Source organism: Canis aureus, chromosome 6, assembly GCF_053574225.1.
Source record: "Canis aureus isolate CA01 chromosome 6, VMU_Caureus_v.1.0, whole genome shotgun sequence".
NCBI lineage: Eukaryota > Metazoa > Chordata > Mammalia > Carnivora > Canidae > Canis > Canis aureus.
In genome coordinates, this window is record NC_135616.1 from 25,332,492 (window position 1) to 25,355,909 (window position 23,418).

At 33.8% G+C, this 23,418-nt stretch overlaps 1 protein-coding gene across 13 annotated transcripts in view; it reads right to left on the reverse strand.

Moving 5' to 3' along the window:
• NOL4 (nucleolar protein 4) overlaps positions 1-23,418 on the reverse strand; it is a 524,626-nt gene that overhangs the window by 267,199 nt on the left and 234,009 nt on the right. For all 13 annotated transcript variants that reach the window (XM_077900412.1, XM_077900413.1, XM_077900408.1 and 10 more), the window contains 2 exons: positions 5,542-5,653; positions 4,525-4,637 (listed from right to left, as the gene is read on the reverse strand). In XM_077900412.1, coding sequence (XP_077756538.1) covers positions 4,525-4,637; positions 5,542-5,653 — 225 coding nt within the window. The remainder of the gene's footprint in view (positions 1-4,524; positions 4,638-5,541; positions 5,654-23,418) is intronic.

Here is a 23,418-nt window from a genome sequence, read left to right on the forward strand (position 1 = left end):
AGCCACATAGACTTCTCCCGGCGGCATGCCCTCTCTCTCGGTACATTATGTTTTCTCCAATTCTAAATTCTAAGAAAATCCAAAGCATCTGAAATAAATATATATGTTAAAAAGAGAAAAAAATAACAATTCAATGTGCACATCAACATTATCAGTGTGTACCATATACATATACATACATATATATGCACACATAAGTAAGTGACATAGATATTTATTATATATACTATATATAGTGTCTACGATATGGTAGTATTTTAGAGCACATTCTTTAGAGCCAGACTGACTGATTTAGATCGAGGCTCTGTCACTTAGATGTGTTACCTTACATAGGCTACCTAACTTTTCTGTGCCTCAATTTCTTCATCTATAAAATGGAAATAATAGCATTAATCTCATAGGGCTATATAAAGATTAAGGAAATATGATAATATTTAAAGTAGTTAGAACAATGTCAGATATATAATAAAAGCAAAGCTGTTTAATATTTTTATGTAGAACATACAGGAAATTCTGCAGTATATAATAGGACTCATACTAATTATATTTTATGAACATTTACAAAAGTAAATGTATTTATAATGGTAAAGGTGACCAAAATGTGTTTGTAAAGTAGCTGTGTATTCTATATAAACATGGTCTTTAGAATCAGCATTTATTATATATACTACAAATAGCTAACAATATGTAATCCAGTAAAATATCATTTCCAATATATACCACCTGATATATATTATGTGTGCATGTGAATGCAGGTGTGTATGTAAAATGTATGTGTATGTGAGAATGTATGTGTGTTTAAAGAAAAACTAGACACAAAGAGATCACAATCTCTGATCCATAGAATGATTATAGAAAATGCTATAGCACATTATGAATAATCAAACACTCTTATCAGCACACTTTGTAAGAAATGTGGACAATAAATTAACTGGTTATATAACCAAATGTACCTGTTATGTATTTTATTTTTTAAGATTCACCATTCTATTTATCATCATAAGTGGCTTAATGATTGTGACTATCTTAAATATTTTCCTCCATGACTTCCTATGAAATATAATTCAGTTTTCATAATTCTACTCCTTATTAGAATATAAATTATCCAAAACCTTTAATGAAACTAAGTGCATGCATTCATTCTGTAAATTATATTCCAATTATTAAATGATTAGATTACTATCTTTTAATAAGAGGTGGCAAAAGTATATAAAGTATAATATTGTGGTTTTTTATTATCATCTTAGAAACAATGCTAATCACTCTGGAAAGAAATTACTGAAGATTTCTAAGAGTGAAGAATCATAAAACTTGATTGATATATTAAGTATTTTATTTTATTCATAATCATCTGCTGGCGACTCATCTAAATTTTTCCCTCTGTGAGTATTTTATTCTGTATGACAACCAGAAAGAGAGTCTTCACATCTTACAATGTGACCTTATTCCTTATGTTACTAAAATATTATCATAATGAAAGCCCTGGCCAACTATCATAGCATTTGCGTCCCTAACACTTAATTTTTAAAAATTAGAATAAATATTTTACTGTAATAAATAATTTTATCCCTAGTCTTTTTCCTTTTAAGACAGTTGCTTGAAATTCTGATCCCTGATCAATACCATATTTTATTTCAGTTTTCAATTCCAGATTTTACTTCAAAAGAGTCTGTACCATGTGACTCTTAATTTCTATTGCTATTGCCTTAATCTCATTTTCCCATTTTCTGAACAATTAATAATAGTCTCCTAGTTTTCTACCCACCTCCAATCTCTTCCCCACCAGTCCTATTTATCGACTACTACTAAATTAATCTTTCTACTTCAGAGAGTGCCTCTTCTCTGCTCATAAATTTGCAGCTATATTCAAGTCAATCCAAATATACCAAGTAATGTGTAAGCTGCTCAATCAAACATAAAGGGTTTTCCATAAGACTGCTTGAAAACCACTCTCACCAATCTCATCTTTGTTCTGTTTTTCATTTGCCTTATGCTCAAATCAACTCAAAGCCTATATTATTAGCCTTTCTATGAAATGCACCACCTCAGACTTTAGTGTGCGTGAGTGTAGTTAATGTTAAAAGTTCAGATCACCAGGTGTCACACACTACATCTAGAATCAGAATCTTGGGGTCGAGGTCCTGCAACATGCAGTTCAATAAGCTCCATGGATGTCACTAATGCTAGTTTTTAGCCAGTAATGTTCAGAAAAACATTCTGTGCTGTTGGAAATGCTCTATAATATCCCCTATTCAGCAGATAACTACCAGCTATGCTTGGCTATTGAGCTCTTGAAACATGGGTAGTGCAACTGAAAATCTAAAAATTTAATTTTAGTTAATTTTAATTAATTTTCGATTAAAGTTAAATATCCACATGGGGCTGGTGTGGCTACCATATTGGACACTGAAGATCTGACAATTCTTCATTGTTGGATCGTGAAAATATTTTCAATTATTCACAATTATCAATGTAATAAACATCCTAATACATAATTTGCTTCATTCATCACATCCCTTAATACAAATTTCTAGTCAAAGCATATGAGTAACTTTTAAAAGTTTTTAATGATTATTGCCGAGCTCTCTCCCAGGAAATTTATCCTGGTTTAAACTCTGTCGACAGTTTATAAGAAGGTCAACTGATCTTACATTGGATAAAGTATTTTGTAATCCTAAAGAGATCCCCATTCCGTCTTTATTTCTCTAGTAGCATTTAGCATCTTCTCATATATACATACCTTCATTACTTACTGCCTTTATCCCCCCAACCCCTGACTAGAGGTTAAACTTTATAGGCAATATTTTTGTCAATTTACTCACTGTTTATCTCTATTGTCTACAAGAAGGCCAATCACATAGAAGGTACTCAGTAAATATTGGTTGAACTAATTGAATTCACACATTAAAATTTAAATATACCTGAGCACAAAGAACTATCTCACTTGAATTCCTTTTCAGTATGATTTACTTAACCACTTTCCTATCTTTCAATAATCACAACTTCTAGAATCTTGCAAATAATCTAGTCGCTTATCTGAATATTTTTAAGGCTGTGTATATCCAATTGGTATCTTCAAAATGTAAGGCTGAAAGTTATTTTCCTAATCCAGTTATAAATTAAAAGGATCCACTTCCTTTGTATGAAATACTTATGATTCTTTAGAAGCCAGAAAGATTCAGCATATGTGGGCTGTACTGTTGGCACAAAGTTGATCTTACTTTTTAGCCTAGAAATAAATGTACCAACATCTAAGTGAGCTTCCTACAAATAATTTGACAGCTCTAACTAGTTTATGAGGTTTTAAATTTTTTCCAATTATATAATAAATGATGGGAATAATTTTTCCATTCTCTGGGATGGATAGACATTAATATTTTTTAGTTGTCTCTCATGTCTTTAACCCAAAGATTTTATTACTATTTATTTAATCATTTATATGTAGCCATCTGGTAATATGAAATCCAAACTGCCACTATACAAATACAGATCTTCTCATGGAATATATCCTTAATAGTTTTTTAAGATAAAATGATTTTATAAATGTAGTTTTAAGATTAAACCTGCTTAAATAAAGAGGAAAACAAAAAGATGAGTTTTATCAAATAAAGCTCAAAAAAGTAATATTGAAAGAATTTTATAATGCTTCACCAAATAATGCTTTATTTGAAAAATATTTAACCACATTTCCTGTTCTTGAGAAATTTCAAGAAGGAGTATACGTATTAGCTTGAGAAACTATTCCTATTATTGATAATCTGAATGTGTCCATTGATTAATGTCTACTAACTAGTTAACAAGGACTTTCTAAAGCCCCTATTGTTATAGGTTTTTGGGGGAATACATATAACTTGGTCCTTGCTTTTGGGATACTTCCACCAAATTGAACAGTTGATTAGTATCCTAGAGAATATTCAACAAATGTGCATTTGTGTCTAATACATGCCAGTAAGCACATTTCTAGGTACTTATTGTACAAATTAAACAGAATGGTTTGAAACATCAAAATACTTCTGATTAGGAAGAATCACCACAACTTATCTCTAGAAAATGCAGAGAAGTAGACAAACTAATATATAGAATAATGAAAAAGAATATTAAAACGTATGAAAGATTTAGATGGTGGAACAATGATTATACTTGAAATACTATTAAGTGACTTTTTTTTTTAACTTCCAGGCAAAATAGCCTTAGTCCTAAAGGCTTGGACACTTTCCTTGGATTTGGGACACTTTCCCCTGAACTTTCTAGCACTTTCCCAAGGCCAGCTTGATGGCAGTCCATTAAGGAAAATGAGTCTTTCTTGGGAATGAACACATTCCCACACAGCATTAAGGTAGGTGTGTTGAGACAGGGACTCTATCAAGGACTAGAAGTTTCTGCCCGTTTCTCCATCTGTGCAATCCTAGTGACATTCTTTTCATTAAAAAATAAATTACCATCTTCAAAATGCCGTCATGCTTAATACAATAGTCATGGTTATCAAACTCTATTCTGACTTGGAAGTAGATATTTCCATTTTACCTCATCTTGCTGTGAGTTTAGCAGCTGCAGTTTCATGTGCTTCATATAGGCCATGGTAATTGGCATGTTGTAGTCAATCATGCTGGTCACCAAAGTGGGAGGTTTTCCATTATCTGTAATAAAACATTTTTAATGGGTATGAAAGTAATTCCGCATTCTACCTGTAATTTCAGAATGATCCAATTTGTTCAAATTGAAATAGGATTCTAGATACCAGGTCTTTAGGAGATTGGTAGCATTATGGATGGATTGCAGAAAAAATAACTATACAAAAGTGTATGGGACAAATAAACACTACAGATAAATTAGTTATTTCTAATGACAGGGAAGCTTTTTGATACCCCAGCAACAATGGTGGGTGAAAATCATATAGTGATTAAGCACAATTATTTGTATTTTTGTATTTTTTTCTCCTTTGCTGCATACCTACTTTAGCTATGTGCTAGTTGAGTGAAAAAGAAAATTTGTATGTTTTTTTCATTTTTCTTTTTTTTGTCTATTCATTCCCCAACACATGGGAATGAACTAGCCTAAAAGTACCTTTGAGACTAATTTAAACTCTGAGAGAAATTGATAGATTAGAAAAACCATCTAAATAATTTTTAATGAGAGCTAAGGACAAATTGTAACGACGTAAACATTTTAAGTGAAGGAGCTCCACGCTACTCATCACTTTCAGAAATAAGGAATTGGTAGATTTAAAAGGACACCAATGGAACATCCATTTCCTTGCTAAGTACATTTAAAATACTATGGAATACACACAATATGTGAAAATTAAAACATTATCATAGGAAAAAAGTTAGTTGCCACAGTCAAAACTGCCTTTCTTCTGAAAATGGGCACAGAATCATTCTGTAAGTAGATACTCAATATTCACTGCCTCCTACTCAAATAAATGAGATGATCTGACTTGTTGAACTGTTTCAGTCTACCACATTTTTATAAAAATGTGGGATATGAATTGACATTATGAATAAAATTACTTTAAATCTCACTATTTGACACTGTGGCTACCTTTGTGATCTGTTCCATCTGGGTTTAAATGCATTCTTTTCTGGCACTCTGAGCAGCTCATTAGAAACCGTGTCACCGCTTCTCTTGGTAGGAAGGCATAGCTCTCTGAAATCTGAAATGATTCACAAAATAGAGGTGTTATTATATAAGCTGACTGAGCATGAGTCAACAGAAATGATCATTGTATTTCCAAATAAGACGCATTATTCCATAATGGCAGGAAGCACAATGAAAGCATGCACTGCATACCATGCATCATTTCAAGAAATATCTATCCAACTTGATTGCATGTCTCTTAATAATAGCTAATAATGTGATGTGGCGAAAAAGAATCAACCACATCTGGATGGATATCTGTTTATATTTCTGCATTTCTTTTAGGAAAAGTAATCATAATGTGCAGATATTCTAGTGAATTTTCCTTGTTAAAAATTGTCAACGTTGTTTTTAAAAGTACTGCTAGCACCATCATAGTTTTATCCAATTTTACATATATTTTTAAAAATTTAGCCCCAACTATTAACAATAAACTTTGGATTTTGCATTAATGAGCATTTCTTCATTATGGCTTTTCAAAACACTTTAATTGAAAATAATAGATAATTCTAAGAGAAATTATGTATATATTTACTGCAGTGAATCATCCCTTCCACAGAAAATGACACACCTGGAAATGCATTTTGGCCACTTATTCCATGTATTATCTTATGTCAGTATTTCATAATTTATGTCTACAATAGCTCACGCTGTCAGAGTAAGCTTTCCCCATACCCTATACAGAGCTTCTATTTTCAGAACCATGATCTAGAATCATATTAGAAATAAATACTTCTGTCAGAAAATTTTTAAATATTAACTTTTCAAAAACCAGAGTATTTCTCTTATCAAAGCAAGTAACTTCAGAAGTGAAGCTGATATATTGCTAAATATCTCTAAATAAAAGCAGACACTGACTGATACAGTGCTATTAAGGAGTGTGATACAGGGCATTAGTCTTCCACCATAGCACTAATGCTGGTACATAAAACATGAGATACAGAAGAAGAAATGAGTTGCAAATTAGTCGTAAATGCTACAGACAGTTGCTCAGATACATGCACCAGCTCTCATGAACACTATTATATTTTAATTGTAGAAAGGAAAGAAAATATGCATCTTATGTATAATTAAGTCCAAGTCTACAACAATTCCATTAATAGTGATGGGATTAATATTTACCTATTCAGGCTGTAGGAAAAAACCAACATTGAAGAAACCCTATGCACTAAAATCCAAAATTGTAAAGCATACTTTGCCTTGAATTTAATAATAAAATCAGTTTGCATCACTTATCCTGGATCAGGGCAAAAAAAGCCATAAAAATACCAAAAAGACAAAAAAAAAAAAAAAAAGAATACCAAAGAGAAAGTGTAAGTCCACAATTAAATCTATTGTGGATGATCCATACACAGGTAATTAAAATTCAACTCCAAAAATAAATAAATAAATAAAAATAAAAATAAAAAAATAAAATTCAACTCCACTAGAGTTTTTAATATAACTATCATTTGTAAATTAAGATGTCCAGTTTTTTAAAATGTGCATTTTTATACTATACAAAGAATCGTGAGAGAAAAGTAAAGAGAACAATTTAAAAGTGTTTCATTAAACTATTTAATATTAGTTTTCAAATAAGGAAATATATACACAATTTAAAATCTCACTCTCTCTTGTTATTTCCCTAACTACACACACACACACACACACACACACACACGAATTTGATTCCTATTTATCTATTTTACTGAGGGAATTCACACCTCTGCCTGATTTGTTTATCTGATTAGAGATCTTTTTTTTTTTCTGACTCTCTGAAAACCTATATTAAAATAATTTGAAGTTAAAAAAAAAATCCATGATGCATGCCTGGTCCCTGATATTTTAACTCACATGGAGTCATGGCTCATTGGAACTCTGTGGCTGACCATAAATTCCTCAACAAATAGCTTTTGAGAAGAACGTTCTATTGATTTTCATAGAGGATTTCTATTACATCTTTCTCTACTTATATAAAAGAGAAATCTTCCATTGAAAAATGATGGGCAAATGGTGGACTTGAAGACACCCTGCATATGCTTCCAGTGTCCTGATGCTCTCCACAATCTGCCTTCTTCCCAATGCTAATAAGGCACTTGTGTAGGAATCCCTTCTAGACAGATTTAAGACTAATCTCAACCATATTACTTGTCCTAGCATTACTTTGCTCCAAATCCATGTTTCAATAATCATTATTAATCATATTAAATTTATTTTATAGTTTAACTCCGAAAAACAGAGTACATGTAATGGTCACAAAGATGTTTGTGTTCATATGTACATGTGTACATGAAAAATATATAAATTCCCATTTTATATCTTAGGAAAAAAATAGCAAGTATTTTATCACATTATTCTCTGTGATGTTATTCTGACACAGCACTTGGTATGTCACTACATGTTAAAAAGTGGATAAAAGCACTTCCTAAGGGGTACTTTTCTTGGTGTTCAGAATCCATTCTATGGGGAGGCTTGCCAAGGCATCTTATTCTCCTTGAATCCTTTCTTCCTCACCTCATGCTTACTAGGCCCACAGACCACGGAGTCTTCTTATGCACAAGGACACAAGATCCCAGACATATCTCACACTCATTTATGAAATAATATTTCTCTTGCTATGGAGGTGAAGATGGAAAATAATTTCTTTTTCTTTATCTAGAATTTTTCCTCCCAGCCTTCTTTGACATTAAGAATCCTAAGCAACCTTCATTGATAAAGTTCTTAGAATATTTTGCAAAATGAAGAAATATTTTTCAAAAGTTCTTAAATTATGGTACATTTGAATAAATACATTTCATAATTAAAGCCCTGTCTTTTGATCCTGTTGGTATCCTCTGGTAACCCCATTTAGAGATAACACTGAAAGCCTACATGTGAAGCTTCTTTAGAAATTGAGGCAGGGGCTTAATGCCCTTATGGTTCCTTCTCTAGTGAAAGCTCCTGTTTCTATTTACTAGGAGTGAACATTTGAAATGCTGAATCAACTTTAAATAGATATTCATAAATGGTGAGAAAATTCAGGGATGTGTTCTAGGCTGTCCATTCATCAAAGTCCTAACATCTTTTATGCAATATGTAAGAGCAGTTGTAAATGAAACCTAGAAGTAAGGGACCAAAATTTTAAAATATTCTGACTTGAAATACCATTCTATCAATACTATAATTAATTATATAAAATGCTCTAATCATTCATAAGTGTCTATTTCCTTGACTCACTCTTCAAATCTAATCACTTATTTGTTTCTAGGATAGAAACTGAGCTTTGAATATAGAGTACAGAACATTTTCTAGAATGCTGGATGAGATTAATACTTTACTTGAAAATGTATTCTTAGAAATATCTTTATATTTTGGAAGGATAGAGTACTTACTTAGAATTTGCCCATGCAGAAACACTGCATCTTGTTAATAATAATAAGCAAAACAAAACACTAATGGATATTAGTCTTCCTCTCCCTAAACTAAACACTAAAAAGACAACTGCCTTATGACAAGCCACATATATTGCTTTTAATAGAAATTAACATCTAAAGGAAGGACCAGAACCTAGCCATATTGAAATTTATAAACTAATAACCAAACGCCATTTATCAGGAGGTACCTCTTTCATAGAAATGCTTTTTTTCCTGTAAATCCACACCTGTTTTCTTAGATTTATATAATGCTTTATATTTTTCATTGACTTTTTGTATCCATTCTTTTAGATAGTAGCTAAACAGATTTTACAGTAATTTTCTGAGAAGTGGATCAAGTGGTATAAAGAGATGAAATGAACTGCCATGGTTACATGACAGAGGATAAAACAGAGTTGGAAGTGTGGATCTCCCAAATCCTGGCCTATTTCTACAAAGTAAATGAATGGACCATGTGGGCTTATCCAATGGACAAATGTGTAGGGTCCAAGGAAAGCAGAAATCTCAAAATAGATTTTTAAAAATGGTCTATTTCAATAACACCTGAAGTATCAAAGCATCCTCTCAAGACAAAGTCAGCACATGTAAAACTTCCTTAAACGTAAGTTATGTCTGAGTATTTATTGTTACTTTTAACTCTATGGTTGGGGGGTGGGGATGTTGTGGCACAACAGATTTTTTTTCATGACTTACCACTTCTAAGGACCTTAAGTTCTCTGTTTTTGGACATCATTAATACTGTTATCAGTGAAAACATTACATTCTAAGTCCATTAAAATTGGAGTGCAATAATGTAGAATATCATGAATCAAATTATTAATACAAGTAGAAATGACCTCTCCTATCAAAAAATATGGTGATACTCTACATAAAAATAATTGAACTGCAGCATCTTTTGATAGATTAAACAATAAAATTGGCCTCTATTGCAAAGATAGCATGGCATTAATAATCTAATGATAAACAGATCCATCCAAATAAGGCCAGATGATCAAGTCCCAGGCACTGCTATTAATCTTCCACTTGTGGGTTAAAACAACAACAAACTACTAGGGACACATTTCTGAAAAGTTTACCGACAAATAGTATTATGGAAAAGAGGCTGGGCATGTCCCTGCCATTCTGAAAAAAGAAGAAACAATAATTTTTCAAAACCTTACAACCATAAAGCCAGATTCTGGCTTCCTCTAGACATAGTTCTGTTAAGGTAAAAATATCAGTGATCCAAAAGAACTGAAATAAAAGAGCGATTGTAGTTAAATTGGTTTGCAAATCTTATCTTGTAAATTCAGTAATATATAATTCCTAAAATTTTCTTATATTTATTTTTGAATAGTAGAGCTTTATCTTCAGAAGTAAATCTTTCCTACCTGGATCTGAATGCATGAAGTAACACCAAGTTAGGAAAATTGAAGAAATTAATCAGTTAATCAAAGCAATGTAATAATAAACCATTGCTTTGCTGTACTTTCTCAGACTGTGTGTCTCAGAGTTACATGATACAAGCTCATCTTATTAACCCAAGCCATAAAATTTTGATAGCAACATTGCTAACAGAGAAAAAAATTTTAAATGGGGCTATTTGTCCGTCTTCTTCCTCAGTCCCAAGCCTCTTCTCTAATTTTAACTGTTTAATTTCTGAACATTTTCAGAAGAAAGGTGCTCTAAATGTATTCAGCTTAGCACATATACCTGCAATATTCTGGTTTCTGACATGGTAGAGAATGGACAGTTCTCAAAATTAAGATTCTCATTCAATATATGACAACTATTACTCAATATTGCTGTTTTACACGAAAGGAAATGCTTCCTAAAAAATGCATGTGTAAGTTTTCCATTAATTGAGTCCTTAATAACTCGATTATACTAAGCAAATATTTTACATGAATTTTACCCTTTGATCCCCCCAACAACCCCAGGAATAGATTACCATCATCACTATTGTCATCTCTGTTCAAAAGATGAGGAAACTAAGCTTCAGAGAGGTGGTAATATTTGTCAAACGAGTAAAGAGGACTCAGGTGGCAATGTTTTCAGAGTCTATCCCCTTAATATCTATAATTTATAGCCTCTTCTGCTTATCAGCATCAAAGAGAGAGAGAGAGAGAGAAAGAGAGAAGAGAGAGAGAGAGAGACTCATCCATAAAGACTTGGAATATTAACCTCACAGCATAGGTTAATATCCTGAAATGTTTATAATGTTTCCCAGTGTGAGGTTCTTCGTAAGTTTAAGATGCTCTAACGAGTTTGAGGCAACCATTCTGAATACAAGGGGCAGTCAAACTCTCTGTATCTTGACTTGGGTTACAGAGTTCCACAAGAAACACATCAGACTGTATAGTAAAAATGCAGAGCTCCACCTGGAGGAAATTAACAACAGCCTGTTCAGCAGAATTGATGGCAAAAGTGATGAGCATTGCAACAGTATTGTAATACTTAACAGCTGGGAACTAAATGCATAGGACTTCAGCTTTTATTTTTTTTTAATTTTTATTTATTTATGATAGTCACAGAGAGAGAGAGGCAGAGACACAGGCAGAGGGAGAAGCAGGCTCCATGCACCGGAAGGCCGACATGGGACTCGATCCAGGGTCTTCAGGACCACGCCCTGGGCCAAAGGCAGGCGCCAAACCACTGCGCCACCCAGGGATCCCAGGACTTCAGCTTTTAATAGAAAGAACAAGGAGTATGAGTAGCATATTTCTAAGGGAATCAGAATTCCAATTATTGAAGGAAATCCACCAGTAGGGGAGTCATTCTCAGCTTAAGATGCAAGCTTTAACCGGTGAACTGAAACAGAGATATCACATGACACTGGTCAATCATAAACATTAGCAAGCATTTTTTAAAGCAAAGCAAAATGGCTAAAGCCAAAAGCTTAACCCACCAAAATCATGTCATATTGTCCTAAGTTCCCTAGCAAAAACAAAACAAAAACAAACAGAAACTAAATTAATGTTACTAAATACCAGTAATTTGGAAAAGTAGGAGGCAGTGCTAAATTTCATAAATAATAGTGAAAGGGAATATAAGGGAAGGGAAAAGAAATGTGTGGGAAATATCAGAAAGGGAGACAGAACATAAGACTCCTAACTCTGGGAAATGAACTAGGGGTGGTGGAAGGGGAGGAGGGCGGGGGGTGGGGGTGAGTGGGTGACAGGCACTGAGGGGGACACTTGATGGGATGAGCACTGGGTGTTATTCTGTATGTTGGTAAATTGAACACCAATAAAAAATTATTTTATTAAAAAAAATTACTCTTCAGCTTGCTGCCTAGGTATAGTGTGCTCCATTGATACTGAGCATCAGAGCAAATAAAATTGGTCTAATCACACTATTTTTAAAATTACTGTTCCTTAACTTTATAAAATGAATTTAGAGAATAGCAATAATATTTTTATTTTACTGTAATAATAACATTAAAAACATGTTTGTTGCTGAATACCATGCAGTACACTTTATGGAAGAATTTGCCCTTGGGGCCAAACTTTTGATATTTTCTCTTGAGATTCTGGGAAAAAATAATTTAGAAATAATCTCCTAGTGAAATTTGTTTATCTCATTATATTTAGTATTGTGATATTTATTATTGTGCTATTCTATCACAAATCACCTGCAATATACATAACTGGATAATACAACTATAGAAAATGTATCTTTAAAAACTAATAAAATTTAACTATAATTGAATAAAGCCTATAAATCTAAATGCTATTAAAGAGCTCATATTTCCTGATTCATAAACAGCACACCCTAGTCCAGAGAAACCTCTATCTGGGGAATGGAAGTCTTGGTTCACTGTAACATCTCTTAGTCATCAAGGGCTACTGTGCCTTTATCTACTTTACACACTGTGTATCTTGAATACATTTGGAAGGAGAGAATTAGGACTATAAAAATCTGCAAATGGTATAACATCTTGCTCAGAAATTTTTTAAGATATATTACAAAACTGAAATGTCTAGCCAATGGTTTGCCCTTATACTTACATGGGTTCTCTTTTACCCATTTCTCACATGAGAAAAGATAAGCAGGAAGCATCGTTGTACTTTGACAGGAGTAATTATTAATTTGCAAAGGTGCATATGGAAACTGTCTTTCAAAGATGAAGACGTTTTTAACCTAACGTTTACTTATTCAACAAACACCTACTGAATGCATAGACAGTATAATTATCCCTGAATACTGCTAGATATGGTTCTACACCACTAAAGTGCCTGGATACATCAAATTATTGGAATCACTTATTGGTAATTATTTGATTAATTCCAAAGTGATTCTGAAAAATGCTTTCATCCAGGCTCTATATAAATACTCTTAGGTAAATAGCACATGCATGGTAATAATCAATAAGACAAAAAGCCAGACATTTAGCCTGCCTATATCAAATCTGCATTCACTCTGGACCTCAACAATTTTCGCTTCAAAATCCTAGCTACTGTTTCTGAAAGATTTGGTGCTCTGTTGTATCTGTTTGACCTCTAGACATCTGCTATATGACCAATTGAATTCCTGTACCTTAATAATGTCTCCAATATGAAAACCAAGATGCTGCTACATCTTTTTTTTTTTTTTTTTTTTTTTTTGCTACATTTATATTTCAACCCCAAAGTTACCACTTCTCCCTGACAGGATTCTCAGATTTTATATGAGTTCCTAAGAATCCCGTACTACTGCTTGATCTGCTGTGATTCTGATACTATTCCCATTTGGTATTTTCAGTTCATAGCACTTTCCATGTGTCCTTTTCCTTCTTTCTTTTCTGAGCATTTTCTTCTTGGATCATTCATCAGCTCCCCTTGCTTTTTTTCACTTAGTTGAGGGGGATGGCCTGCCCCAATCTGGAATATCTAGTGTTGAGTTTTTATTATTTATTATATTATTTTTCACAACTGGAGGAATTTGATTTCTAATTTTTAAAAAAGCAACTGAGTATAACACGGAAAATTCAGATCATCCTTACATTTATTTGGGGCTTACTACAGTTTTTATTTTGCATTACAGATGATGGAAAAACCACAGTTTTTTCTACCACTAGGGTCTAGTGCTGATTTTTCAATAGGATTAATGTTGGTAGATAAAACACAGCATGGCCAGTTCAATATGAATTCCAGATAAACATGCAATACTGGGACAAATTTATATTAAAAATTATTATTTATCTGAAATTCAAATATAACTGGACATCCTGTGTCTTACTCATTAAATCTGGCAATCTCACAGGATACATTCATCTAAAATGAATGAAAATATGAATTAGAGCCTGAAAATTATTTAACTTTATTTTTTAAAGATTCGTTTATTTATGAGAGAGAGTGTGTGGAGGGGGTGGGGGAAGCAGAGGGAGAAGGAGAGAGAAATTTTAGCAGACTCCACACTGAGCATGGAGCCCAAAGCAGGGCTCCAGGTGGGGCTTGATTCACAACCCAGATCATGACCTGAGCCAAAACCAAGAAGGGTGGGATGCTTAACTGACTGCCACACCCAGGGCCCCATAATTTTAAATTTGAAACAAACTGCTTATTGGGAAAATCTAAGAATAAAGTGAGAGGTACAGTAGGCAGAAGTGATCATTGGAAAGTATGCAGGCAATCTGAAATCACAGTCCCTATTTAAAGCAGTGTTCTCCAACTTTTTAGACCAAAGTACAAGCATAAATATGTTTCCCATCATAAACTAGCACATACACACATTTCTATTTCCTATTTCTGATCACTTCTATTTCCTTTTATTTCATTTTTTGAAAGTGTCCACAACCCACTAAATTGACTTGCTAACTTGCTAATGGGTTGTGATACGTCATAAAAAAAAAAAAAGAAAGAAAAGAAAATTGGTCCAAAGTAGAAGAGTGCAGTCTGTCAATCCAAAGATTTTTGTTGTGGTGTTGAGAGGAGATGCTGGGTATGTGGTCAAATTTAAAATGAAGGCTGGCAACTCCAAAGAGGGTTTAAAGCAGGCAGGGATATTTTTAGACAGTTCGGGCCAAATTGTAGATAGCTCAAAGCAATCTGAAGACATGAAGCAAATGCAACGAATGTAATATAAGAGGAAGGAATGGTGCAAACAGCACAGTGGCAGACACAGCATCCTCCAGGGACAGGGAGATAGATGCTAGAATGGATGGCAAAAGGCAAAAATTCAGTTTCAGGGATGCCTGGGTGGCTCAGTGGTCAAACATCCACCTTTGGCTCAGGTCATGATCCCAGAGTCCTGGAATTGAGTCCTGCCTCAGGCTCCCTGCAGAGAGCCTATGCCTCTGCCTATATCTCTGCCTCTCTCTATGTGTCTCTCATAAATAAATAAATAAAATCTTAAAAAAAAAAAAAGATTGTTTCAGACAGAAGCACAGAAATGCACCCCATGATGGAATCCGAGGAGGTAAGCAGAGAGGTAACAGTATTCCAGGGCAAGGCAGATGAATGGAGCCCTACACCATTATACTTCAGTAAATCAAGGCCTAGGCAAACAAGATATAGCATGTGAGTTAATTTAATATTAATTAATGAACTTTTCCTGGAAACAGTTTTTGCTTCACTGATTACAGTTCAAACTTAGCTGTATGGCTTTGCAAAAAAGAACTTTATTCTCCTCTGCCTTATCTCTGCTATAATGATGCACATCTCTAATTTGGAGCTGTATTTTACAATAATTAAAATAGTCATCAATTGAGCAAATGAGACAACATCAAGAGAGATAATAAAATCAACTGGCAATACATTGCCAAAGTTGTGGATGCTATTTTTGTCACTTCTTATGTTAGAATATTTGCCTGTTAAGGAACAGATTGTCATAACAGAGAATTCTTATATTAGATGAAAAAAATGAGCAGATGGGCAGTGAAAAGTTTTTCTTCATGCATGTTTCCTAATAGTAAAATAAAGAGAATCCCTAAATATTGCATGTAAATAAAATGACTCAGCAAAGCAAATGCTTATACAATTACTTGCAGCATGACACGCTACATTAAAATACACAATTACACACATGGAAAGTGTGGAGAATTTGCTTCCTCTCTTGACTTCTTCTGAAGAGCATATATACTATGATATTTTAGTGTTTTTACTGGGGGCATAGGGGGAAGACCAGTTACAATTCGACCTTCTTGGTCTGGAATTCATCAGCACATTCAAGCTCTCCTTGGCTCTGACTATAACCCACCCTCTCTGTTAAAGTTTACTTTGAGCACATGCTGCTAGTCAGTGGGGACACAGTGCTTCTTTTGAAACAAGTACCTAAGAATACCAAAGTAGGCAATAATTAGGCATCTTAGGGGAAATGGGAGAAGTTGCAGAAGTTTAGACTTCACTACTTAGGGAGTCCAGTGAGTTACACAACCCTCATAGAGCTGTACAGGCAAGGCGCAGAGTCAGGAGATGCTAACCATGTGCCACAGGTGCAGAAATCATTGTCTGAATTCTTGAATTGCTCAACAACTAGCAAATAATGAAAACAATTTTTTGAGACACTAAGTAGAAAACTGGCCACATGGTTTCCTTTAGAAAATGTCTCTCAACTTGGAGTGTTCACTGTGCTGTAGAAGTGACCTGAAATAGAGAACAGGGTTGCATTCTGATTATCACAGGAAGCAGGGCTAGTGTGGCTGGAACTTAACATTCAGGCATAAGGAATGTTAAATGGCCTGGAGTATTTGAACAAAGCCATCTGCCTGCACAAAAGCCTATAGTGCCCAAATGGAAATATCGCCTTAGGTTATACAAATAATTATACAACTAATGGATACATAGGACAAAAGATACCATGTTTACATGTTCTTTTTTTAAAGATTTTATTTATTTATTCATGAGAGACAGATAGAGGCAGAGACATAGGCAGAGGAAGCAGGATCCCTGTGGGGAGCCTGATGTGGGACTCGATCCCAGGACCCCAGGATCACAACCTAAGCTGAATGAAGATGCTCAACCACTGACCAACCCAGATGTCCCTACATGTTCTCTACTAAAGAGAAAAGGTTCCAAGATAGAAATTTCTTGGTGAAAATTCCAAATTCTTAGAAGCAGTGGCTAGGTCCATTTCTTTTGGGATTCATCTCCTTTACCATTACAGTGGCTAAGGAGCAGAGCCATGCTCAAACATGGCTGTGCTGTATGCTGACTGGGAGAGGACATTCCCGGAAAAAGAAGGGGTGGAAAGGGAGAGAAATAGAATGGATAAACAGATAAGAAATAGGCTGGTTTTGTTTTACCTATCATGAAATTAAACTGCTGTTGATAAAGCTAGTGAATAATAAGCTCAATTCTGGGAAATTCAAGAATGAAGACCTGGAAAGAGCCAAGGAAGAGCACAGATGATACAAAGAAATAAATAGATCTTTCAAAATCTAGTTAATAGGAAGCTGTTTCTAACATTTGCCACCCCAAATAACTCCACATTTTTTAAAAAACAAGTTTCCATTCACTTCAGTATAACAATGTTTGAAGCAATTACATTAAAACCTTGAACTATATTATTTCTGGACCTCAAAAAATCCTTCAAATAATACATGCTCAACTCACACATATAGAAGTCACCTAATCCATGATTTAAATCAAGTCTGACTGACCTCAAAACCAGCACCATTTTCTACTACCTCATGCTAGTCATTCACATCCTATACCTTCTTCTTGTTATATTTTATCCCAATTAAATATCTATATAGGTGCACATATGCATATGATTGAAGAAATTCAGGAGATTTTATTTATTATACTATGACTGTACCCAGGAATACCTAGACCTCTGGATCTGACAGAGAATCACCCACTGGGAAGCAGGAATCATCCTGAGTAGTTGTAATGCTGCACTGGCTCACTTTCACCACAAGGGTGCACTGAAGTAGCAATTTCCTAGGCTGGACATAAAGGGTTAATGGTTTCTTCAAAAGGTTAATTCCCTTTCAAGGAATATATCTATTCACTGGGACATTATCATTTAATACAAAAATTATTAATGACACAGTTTGTGACATTAGTTGATGATTAAATGGTTTCAGGGAGCTCTTACGTCTTTTGATGATCTCCACTACCAAAAAGACAGCTTCTGAGTAAAATAGATTTGCACTATTAATCTGCCTACCTGTGATAATTCTAACTATACCTATATAAGAAATAAATCAATTTTGATGAATGGCGATACACTAGTATTCTGCTTCAGAATGGTTGTTTAATAACTCTAATTGCCATGCCATTGATTTTTTTTTCCTTCTGAGGTGTTCTCCACATCTAACTTATTAGGCTGAATATTATTTTTAGTTATCAGAAACAATGGGGCTGCTCTAACATAAAAGTGGATCTAATATGATATGTACCATGTTCAATTCAATGGCTGTTTTCAATATTTAGAAATCACCTCTGTAAAACCTATATATGTGTATAAGGGTAGAATATGTGGGTATAAGTGTGTGTCTGATAAAAATAAGCTACTGTATGGAAAAGTAAGTAAAGTGTTTACAACCTGTCTCAAAGACAGAAGCATTATTTAATGGAGCATCAAAGTCTGTCCTGAAAAGCAAATGAGAAACTCTTGTGCTAAATGACTTTTTTACCTTATTGAGAACCTCCAAAGTTGCATAAATCTGGAGCTGTGTTTAGTGTAAACATGGACTGTACAGTGCCCATCTTTATGGCCATGGGATACACTACTAATCTTATTTCATTATTTCTAGTTATAGTAACATCTTAATACTATTTAGTTGGTATTTAAAAGGCAAGGACTTCAACAAGTACTTATCCAGTACCTCCACTGAGACTCGCCTTCTGCTAAATGTACTTACACCATGGTATGAGAAACATACATGGTTTCTCATGGTTTCCCCCCATCATTAGGAACTGTGTGATCTTTTAAACATCTACTCTAGTCATAAAATACAAAAACAAATAAAAGGAACCTCACAAAAATAGCATAAAATATCTATAATTGAGTAACATTTTGTACTCATAATCTCTCAAGGATAAACTAATTTAAAAACACTTCTAAATCACTGTATTATTGTATAACATTATCACTGAATTCAACATTAAAGAGTACCCACAAAAATATTTGAATTTGGAATAATTTTGAAGTTTCTTTCTATCTCTATTTGAAATCCAGAACAGTTGTTTATTTAAGACACTGTAGTTTGTAATAACAAAATAAAAAATGTCAGTTACATAAAAAAGGCAGGAACCTATATTTATTTGTTATATTAATTCATTTTTCTATTTCTTTGCATTAAGTCAAAGAAGATGGATTATACACATAATGTTAATTTCTAAGTCCCATAGAATATTTTCCTCCACACCTGTCTTCAGTAACACCCTATCCATGTGCTTGGATCTGTTGGCAGGTAAGGGAAGAATTCAAAATAATAAAAGGAAGTGAGAAGGGACAGAAGCACACGTTTTTATATTCTATTAGTAAATCATAATTGAATAGTACTTTTACTAGGAAATCATATTTAAATTTCATAGTTTTAAATCTAATACTGCCCATCTATTTTTATCACTTATTTCTTTCCCAAAATTTTTATTTAAATCCCAGTTAGTTAACACATAGTGTAATATAAGTTTTAGGTGTAGAATTTAGAGATACCACTTACATACAACATCCAGTGTTCATACAACAGGTGCTCCCCTATTTTTAAACAGCACTCTCATCTTTTAAAAAACTTTTCACTAAAAGAAATGGCACCTTCTTTTTGGAAAATATTTTCAAATAAAGTTTGTAAAGGCTTTTTATCCTTCTCTTGACAGCATGAGTTCTCAACTTCTAAATATCATACATGTTTCTAAAGCTATAATATGTAATGCCACACTGAGATTCACACAAAAATCAGGCAGCTCCTATACTACCTGGGGTGTCAGATGTAGGAATGTTTATTTAGAGCATTCCACATTGCTTTTCTGTATGCTTCTTTATGGTTGAGTTAAACCCAGCTAGATATGGGAGACAGAAGCAAGTTTATAAAATGATCATACAAAATGTCCATGACTGCTAGCAGCCTTATTTATTCTCCAACTTTTCTTGTCTGAGGATATTTGAACTCCATATAAAGATATAGGGGTCAATAGTTTAACCCAAGTAAATTATATCCTAACTGTAAAATTTGAGGCACTGTGATAGGGAAGAGAAATAGATCTGGAAAGCAAAGCCTCCCTGGCACTAATCGCAGAACTACATAGATAGATATGTTTCAACAGTGAGATTTACCAAATCCTATTAAACATTGTCTCAGACTATAGGACCATAAGACAGGCAACACTGATGTTCACATGATCATTTATGTTTCAACAAAGATGCAGGAGAAAAAAAACATAAACAAATGAGATATATAGCAATCATCAGGTTCCAGACAAGAATACATGCAACTGAAGTACAGCTGCATGTGTTGTGCTGCAGCTTAAAAATCACATTATAGGGCAGCCCCGGTGGCACAGTGGTTTAGCGCCGCCTGCAGCCCAGGGAATGATCCTGGAGACCCTGGATTGAGTCCCACGTCGGGCTCTCTGCATGGAGCCTGCTTCTCCCTCTGCCTGTGTCTCTGCCTCTCTTTCTCTCTCTCTCTGTCTCTATGAATAAATAAATAAAATCTTTTTAAAAAATCACATTATAACTAAGAAGCTGCTCATTCATAAAATGGTTCAGATTACTGCAAAAATTTTACAAAAAAGTAAAATAGTGAAGATCTGCTGACACGTGGTGGTATTTTCTGGGCTCTCTGATTGCTCTTTTAAATTCCTGGAAATATGAACTACAATGACTACAGATCCTTTACATTATTGTTCTTATCATCATCATGATGATTATTTATAGAAGAATTCTCTAGATAATAATGGAGCCAAAATGTTCTATCTCTATGCTATGCTTACCAACGAATCTGCCTTATGACAGACAGCAGGATACATTCCCTGTGTTTGCACATTTCTGGTGCCAGCTAATTTACTCACTTTGGTTAGTATCTCCATTGTGTCGCCAGCACAGTAATGGCCTCATACACACTATTACTATTGGTGTTAGTCCTTCAGAGTTGTTGTGGGTTTTTTTTTAAACTTTATTTATTTATTTTAGAAAGAAAGAAAATGAGTGTGGGTGGGGGGTGGTTAGAGAATCCTGAACCTACTCCCCACTGAGCACAGAGCCTGATAAGGGGCTGGTTCTCCTTATTGCATGACCTGAGCCAAAATCAAGAATCAGATACTCAACCAACTGAGCTGCCTAAGTGCCCCTCCAGTTTTTTTTTTTTCCAGTGTTATTCCTTCAGAGTTTAAAGAAAACTGAAATGTAACCCCCTCGTTTCATACCTAAGTAAATTGTAGCCTAAGCCAAAAAGAACTTTATTTGGAACTCTTGAATTTTAGCGTAGTGTACTTTTTTTCACACCACAATGGCTTCAAATTTTGCGGATTAGTCTCATTATAAATTGACAAGAATTCTAGAAATTTTTACATAACAAATCAGTAGAAACTAAATATCCTATTTAGCAGTGGAAACACTAACCCAATAGGTATTTATAAAAAGAGAACAAAAATTATGCTAACTTAAGCCTTAAGATTAAGCACTTAATCTTAAGATGTATCTTTTTAATTTTCAGAGTAGGAATGCAGACACTCTACACGATATATTGTTTTTCTACAATACATCCCTAGAAAGGGATGTTCAATTCATACTGAAAACACATTCTTTAAAGAGAGCTAGTTTTTAAATTTTTCAAAAAGTTTATCTGAAATTAATTTATGCAAAATTAATTTTTTTGGAAAAAAGCAAAGAAAATGAATAGAATTCTCATAAACTTCATCAAGTAAGAGATCTTCTAAACATGGAAACTGGCCTGTTTTTATGCTTCCATTCTGCCCAGGGAAACCTCAGAGAAAACTTACACTATGGACTTTCAGGGATGTGACATCTAGAGTTTGACATAAAAAAAAATATGCATGAAAAGTTATTACTATTCCTATCTCCCAACAAGAGGCATCAGGGTGGGCAGAGGAAATTATATCCATAACTGCAACCTGGGCAATGACAGAGCTATGTTAATTGCTTAATATATGTCTTTCTACTTAGAACATGAGTAGTGATTAGATAAAGGAAAAATAATAATATTCCAAAGTTTACCATATTCCAAGTGCTTTATGTATATGAACTCATTTATTTCACCACACCATGCATATCATTATCTCCCTCTAAACAGGAGGAGAAAAAAAGTAAATAATTTGCCAAAACTGACACAGATAGGAAGTGCTAGATTTGAAATCTGAAACTGAGCTTGTCTGGCTTCTAGCCTATTTTCTTTTAGCTCTAGCATATGTTCTCCACTCTGAATTAAATGAATGTAATTATTGGCAGCGATGTATGTGAATAGTACATGTAGGTTTAGTGTATCACACTACAAGTTGTGTGTGTGTGTGTGTGTGTGTACATATACACATTTATATGCAGACTGTTCTCTATTGAAAACACGGACTTTTCCCCTTAGCTCCTGGATTTCCACCATTACTCTTATTTTACATGTAGACATGTAAACATGTAGAGGAAAAAAGTCTTCAAACTTAATCCTCTAATCAGACCCTAACTTCTGTTACTCAAAGGGCAGCTGTGCTTAGCCTATGATAAAATATAGGTGATAAAAGACAACTGGAGAAGAGTGACGCATTCCCAAAAGTGGAGTTCAGGTAGAATTTGAGAAGTACCAGAAGACAACATTTTGCAATAATTTCTTATAATGTTGCATCATCAATTTTGGAGTTACCATCCAAATTGCTAAGTACTCTTGTATTCAATATTCGGTACAAATCGATATTTTATATTCAAATATAAGTGATATTTGAATGAACTATGGCTCACACCTCTCCACTCAGTTAATGTAGATAATCAAAAGTTGACTAAACTCAAATATACCAAAGGAAACAAATTCAGTGCAGCAATAATAGTTCACATATACACAAGAGCAATTGTATAAAAAAAATAAAAGACCTAAAAGACACTAGAATTCCCCAAAGACTGAACAAAACAATTATGATAGCCTTTACATATTCCTAAAATGTGTCATTTTATGTGGATTTTTAAAGAGTTCATCAGTAGTAGAATACATACCCTCCAATTTTATCTATGGTCAGATCAGATTGCAATAATAGTTAAGTTGTATAATGCCTAGATATTTCAAGGAATGACATACTGCAGATAGGTAAAAACAAAGAGCATTCAAAAGTTAATCCAATATTAAAGGACCACCATTTCCTGCAGAGTGAAAACATAGAAAGATTTGCAAAAAAAGGCAAAGTAAATAAAATGACCACTAAGTCTATCAATAATATTAAAACAATATGAAACACTTTAATGATTAGTTGTATAAGTATGGTTTCTTGGCCATGTAGGAAAAGGGAGAAAAAGGTCAATAAATATAATCATGCATGCACTA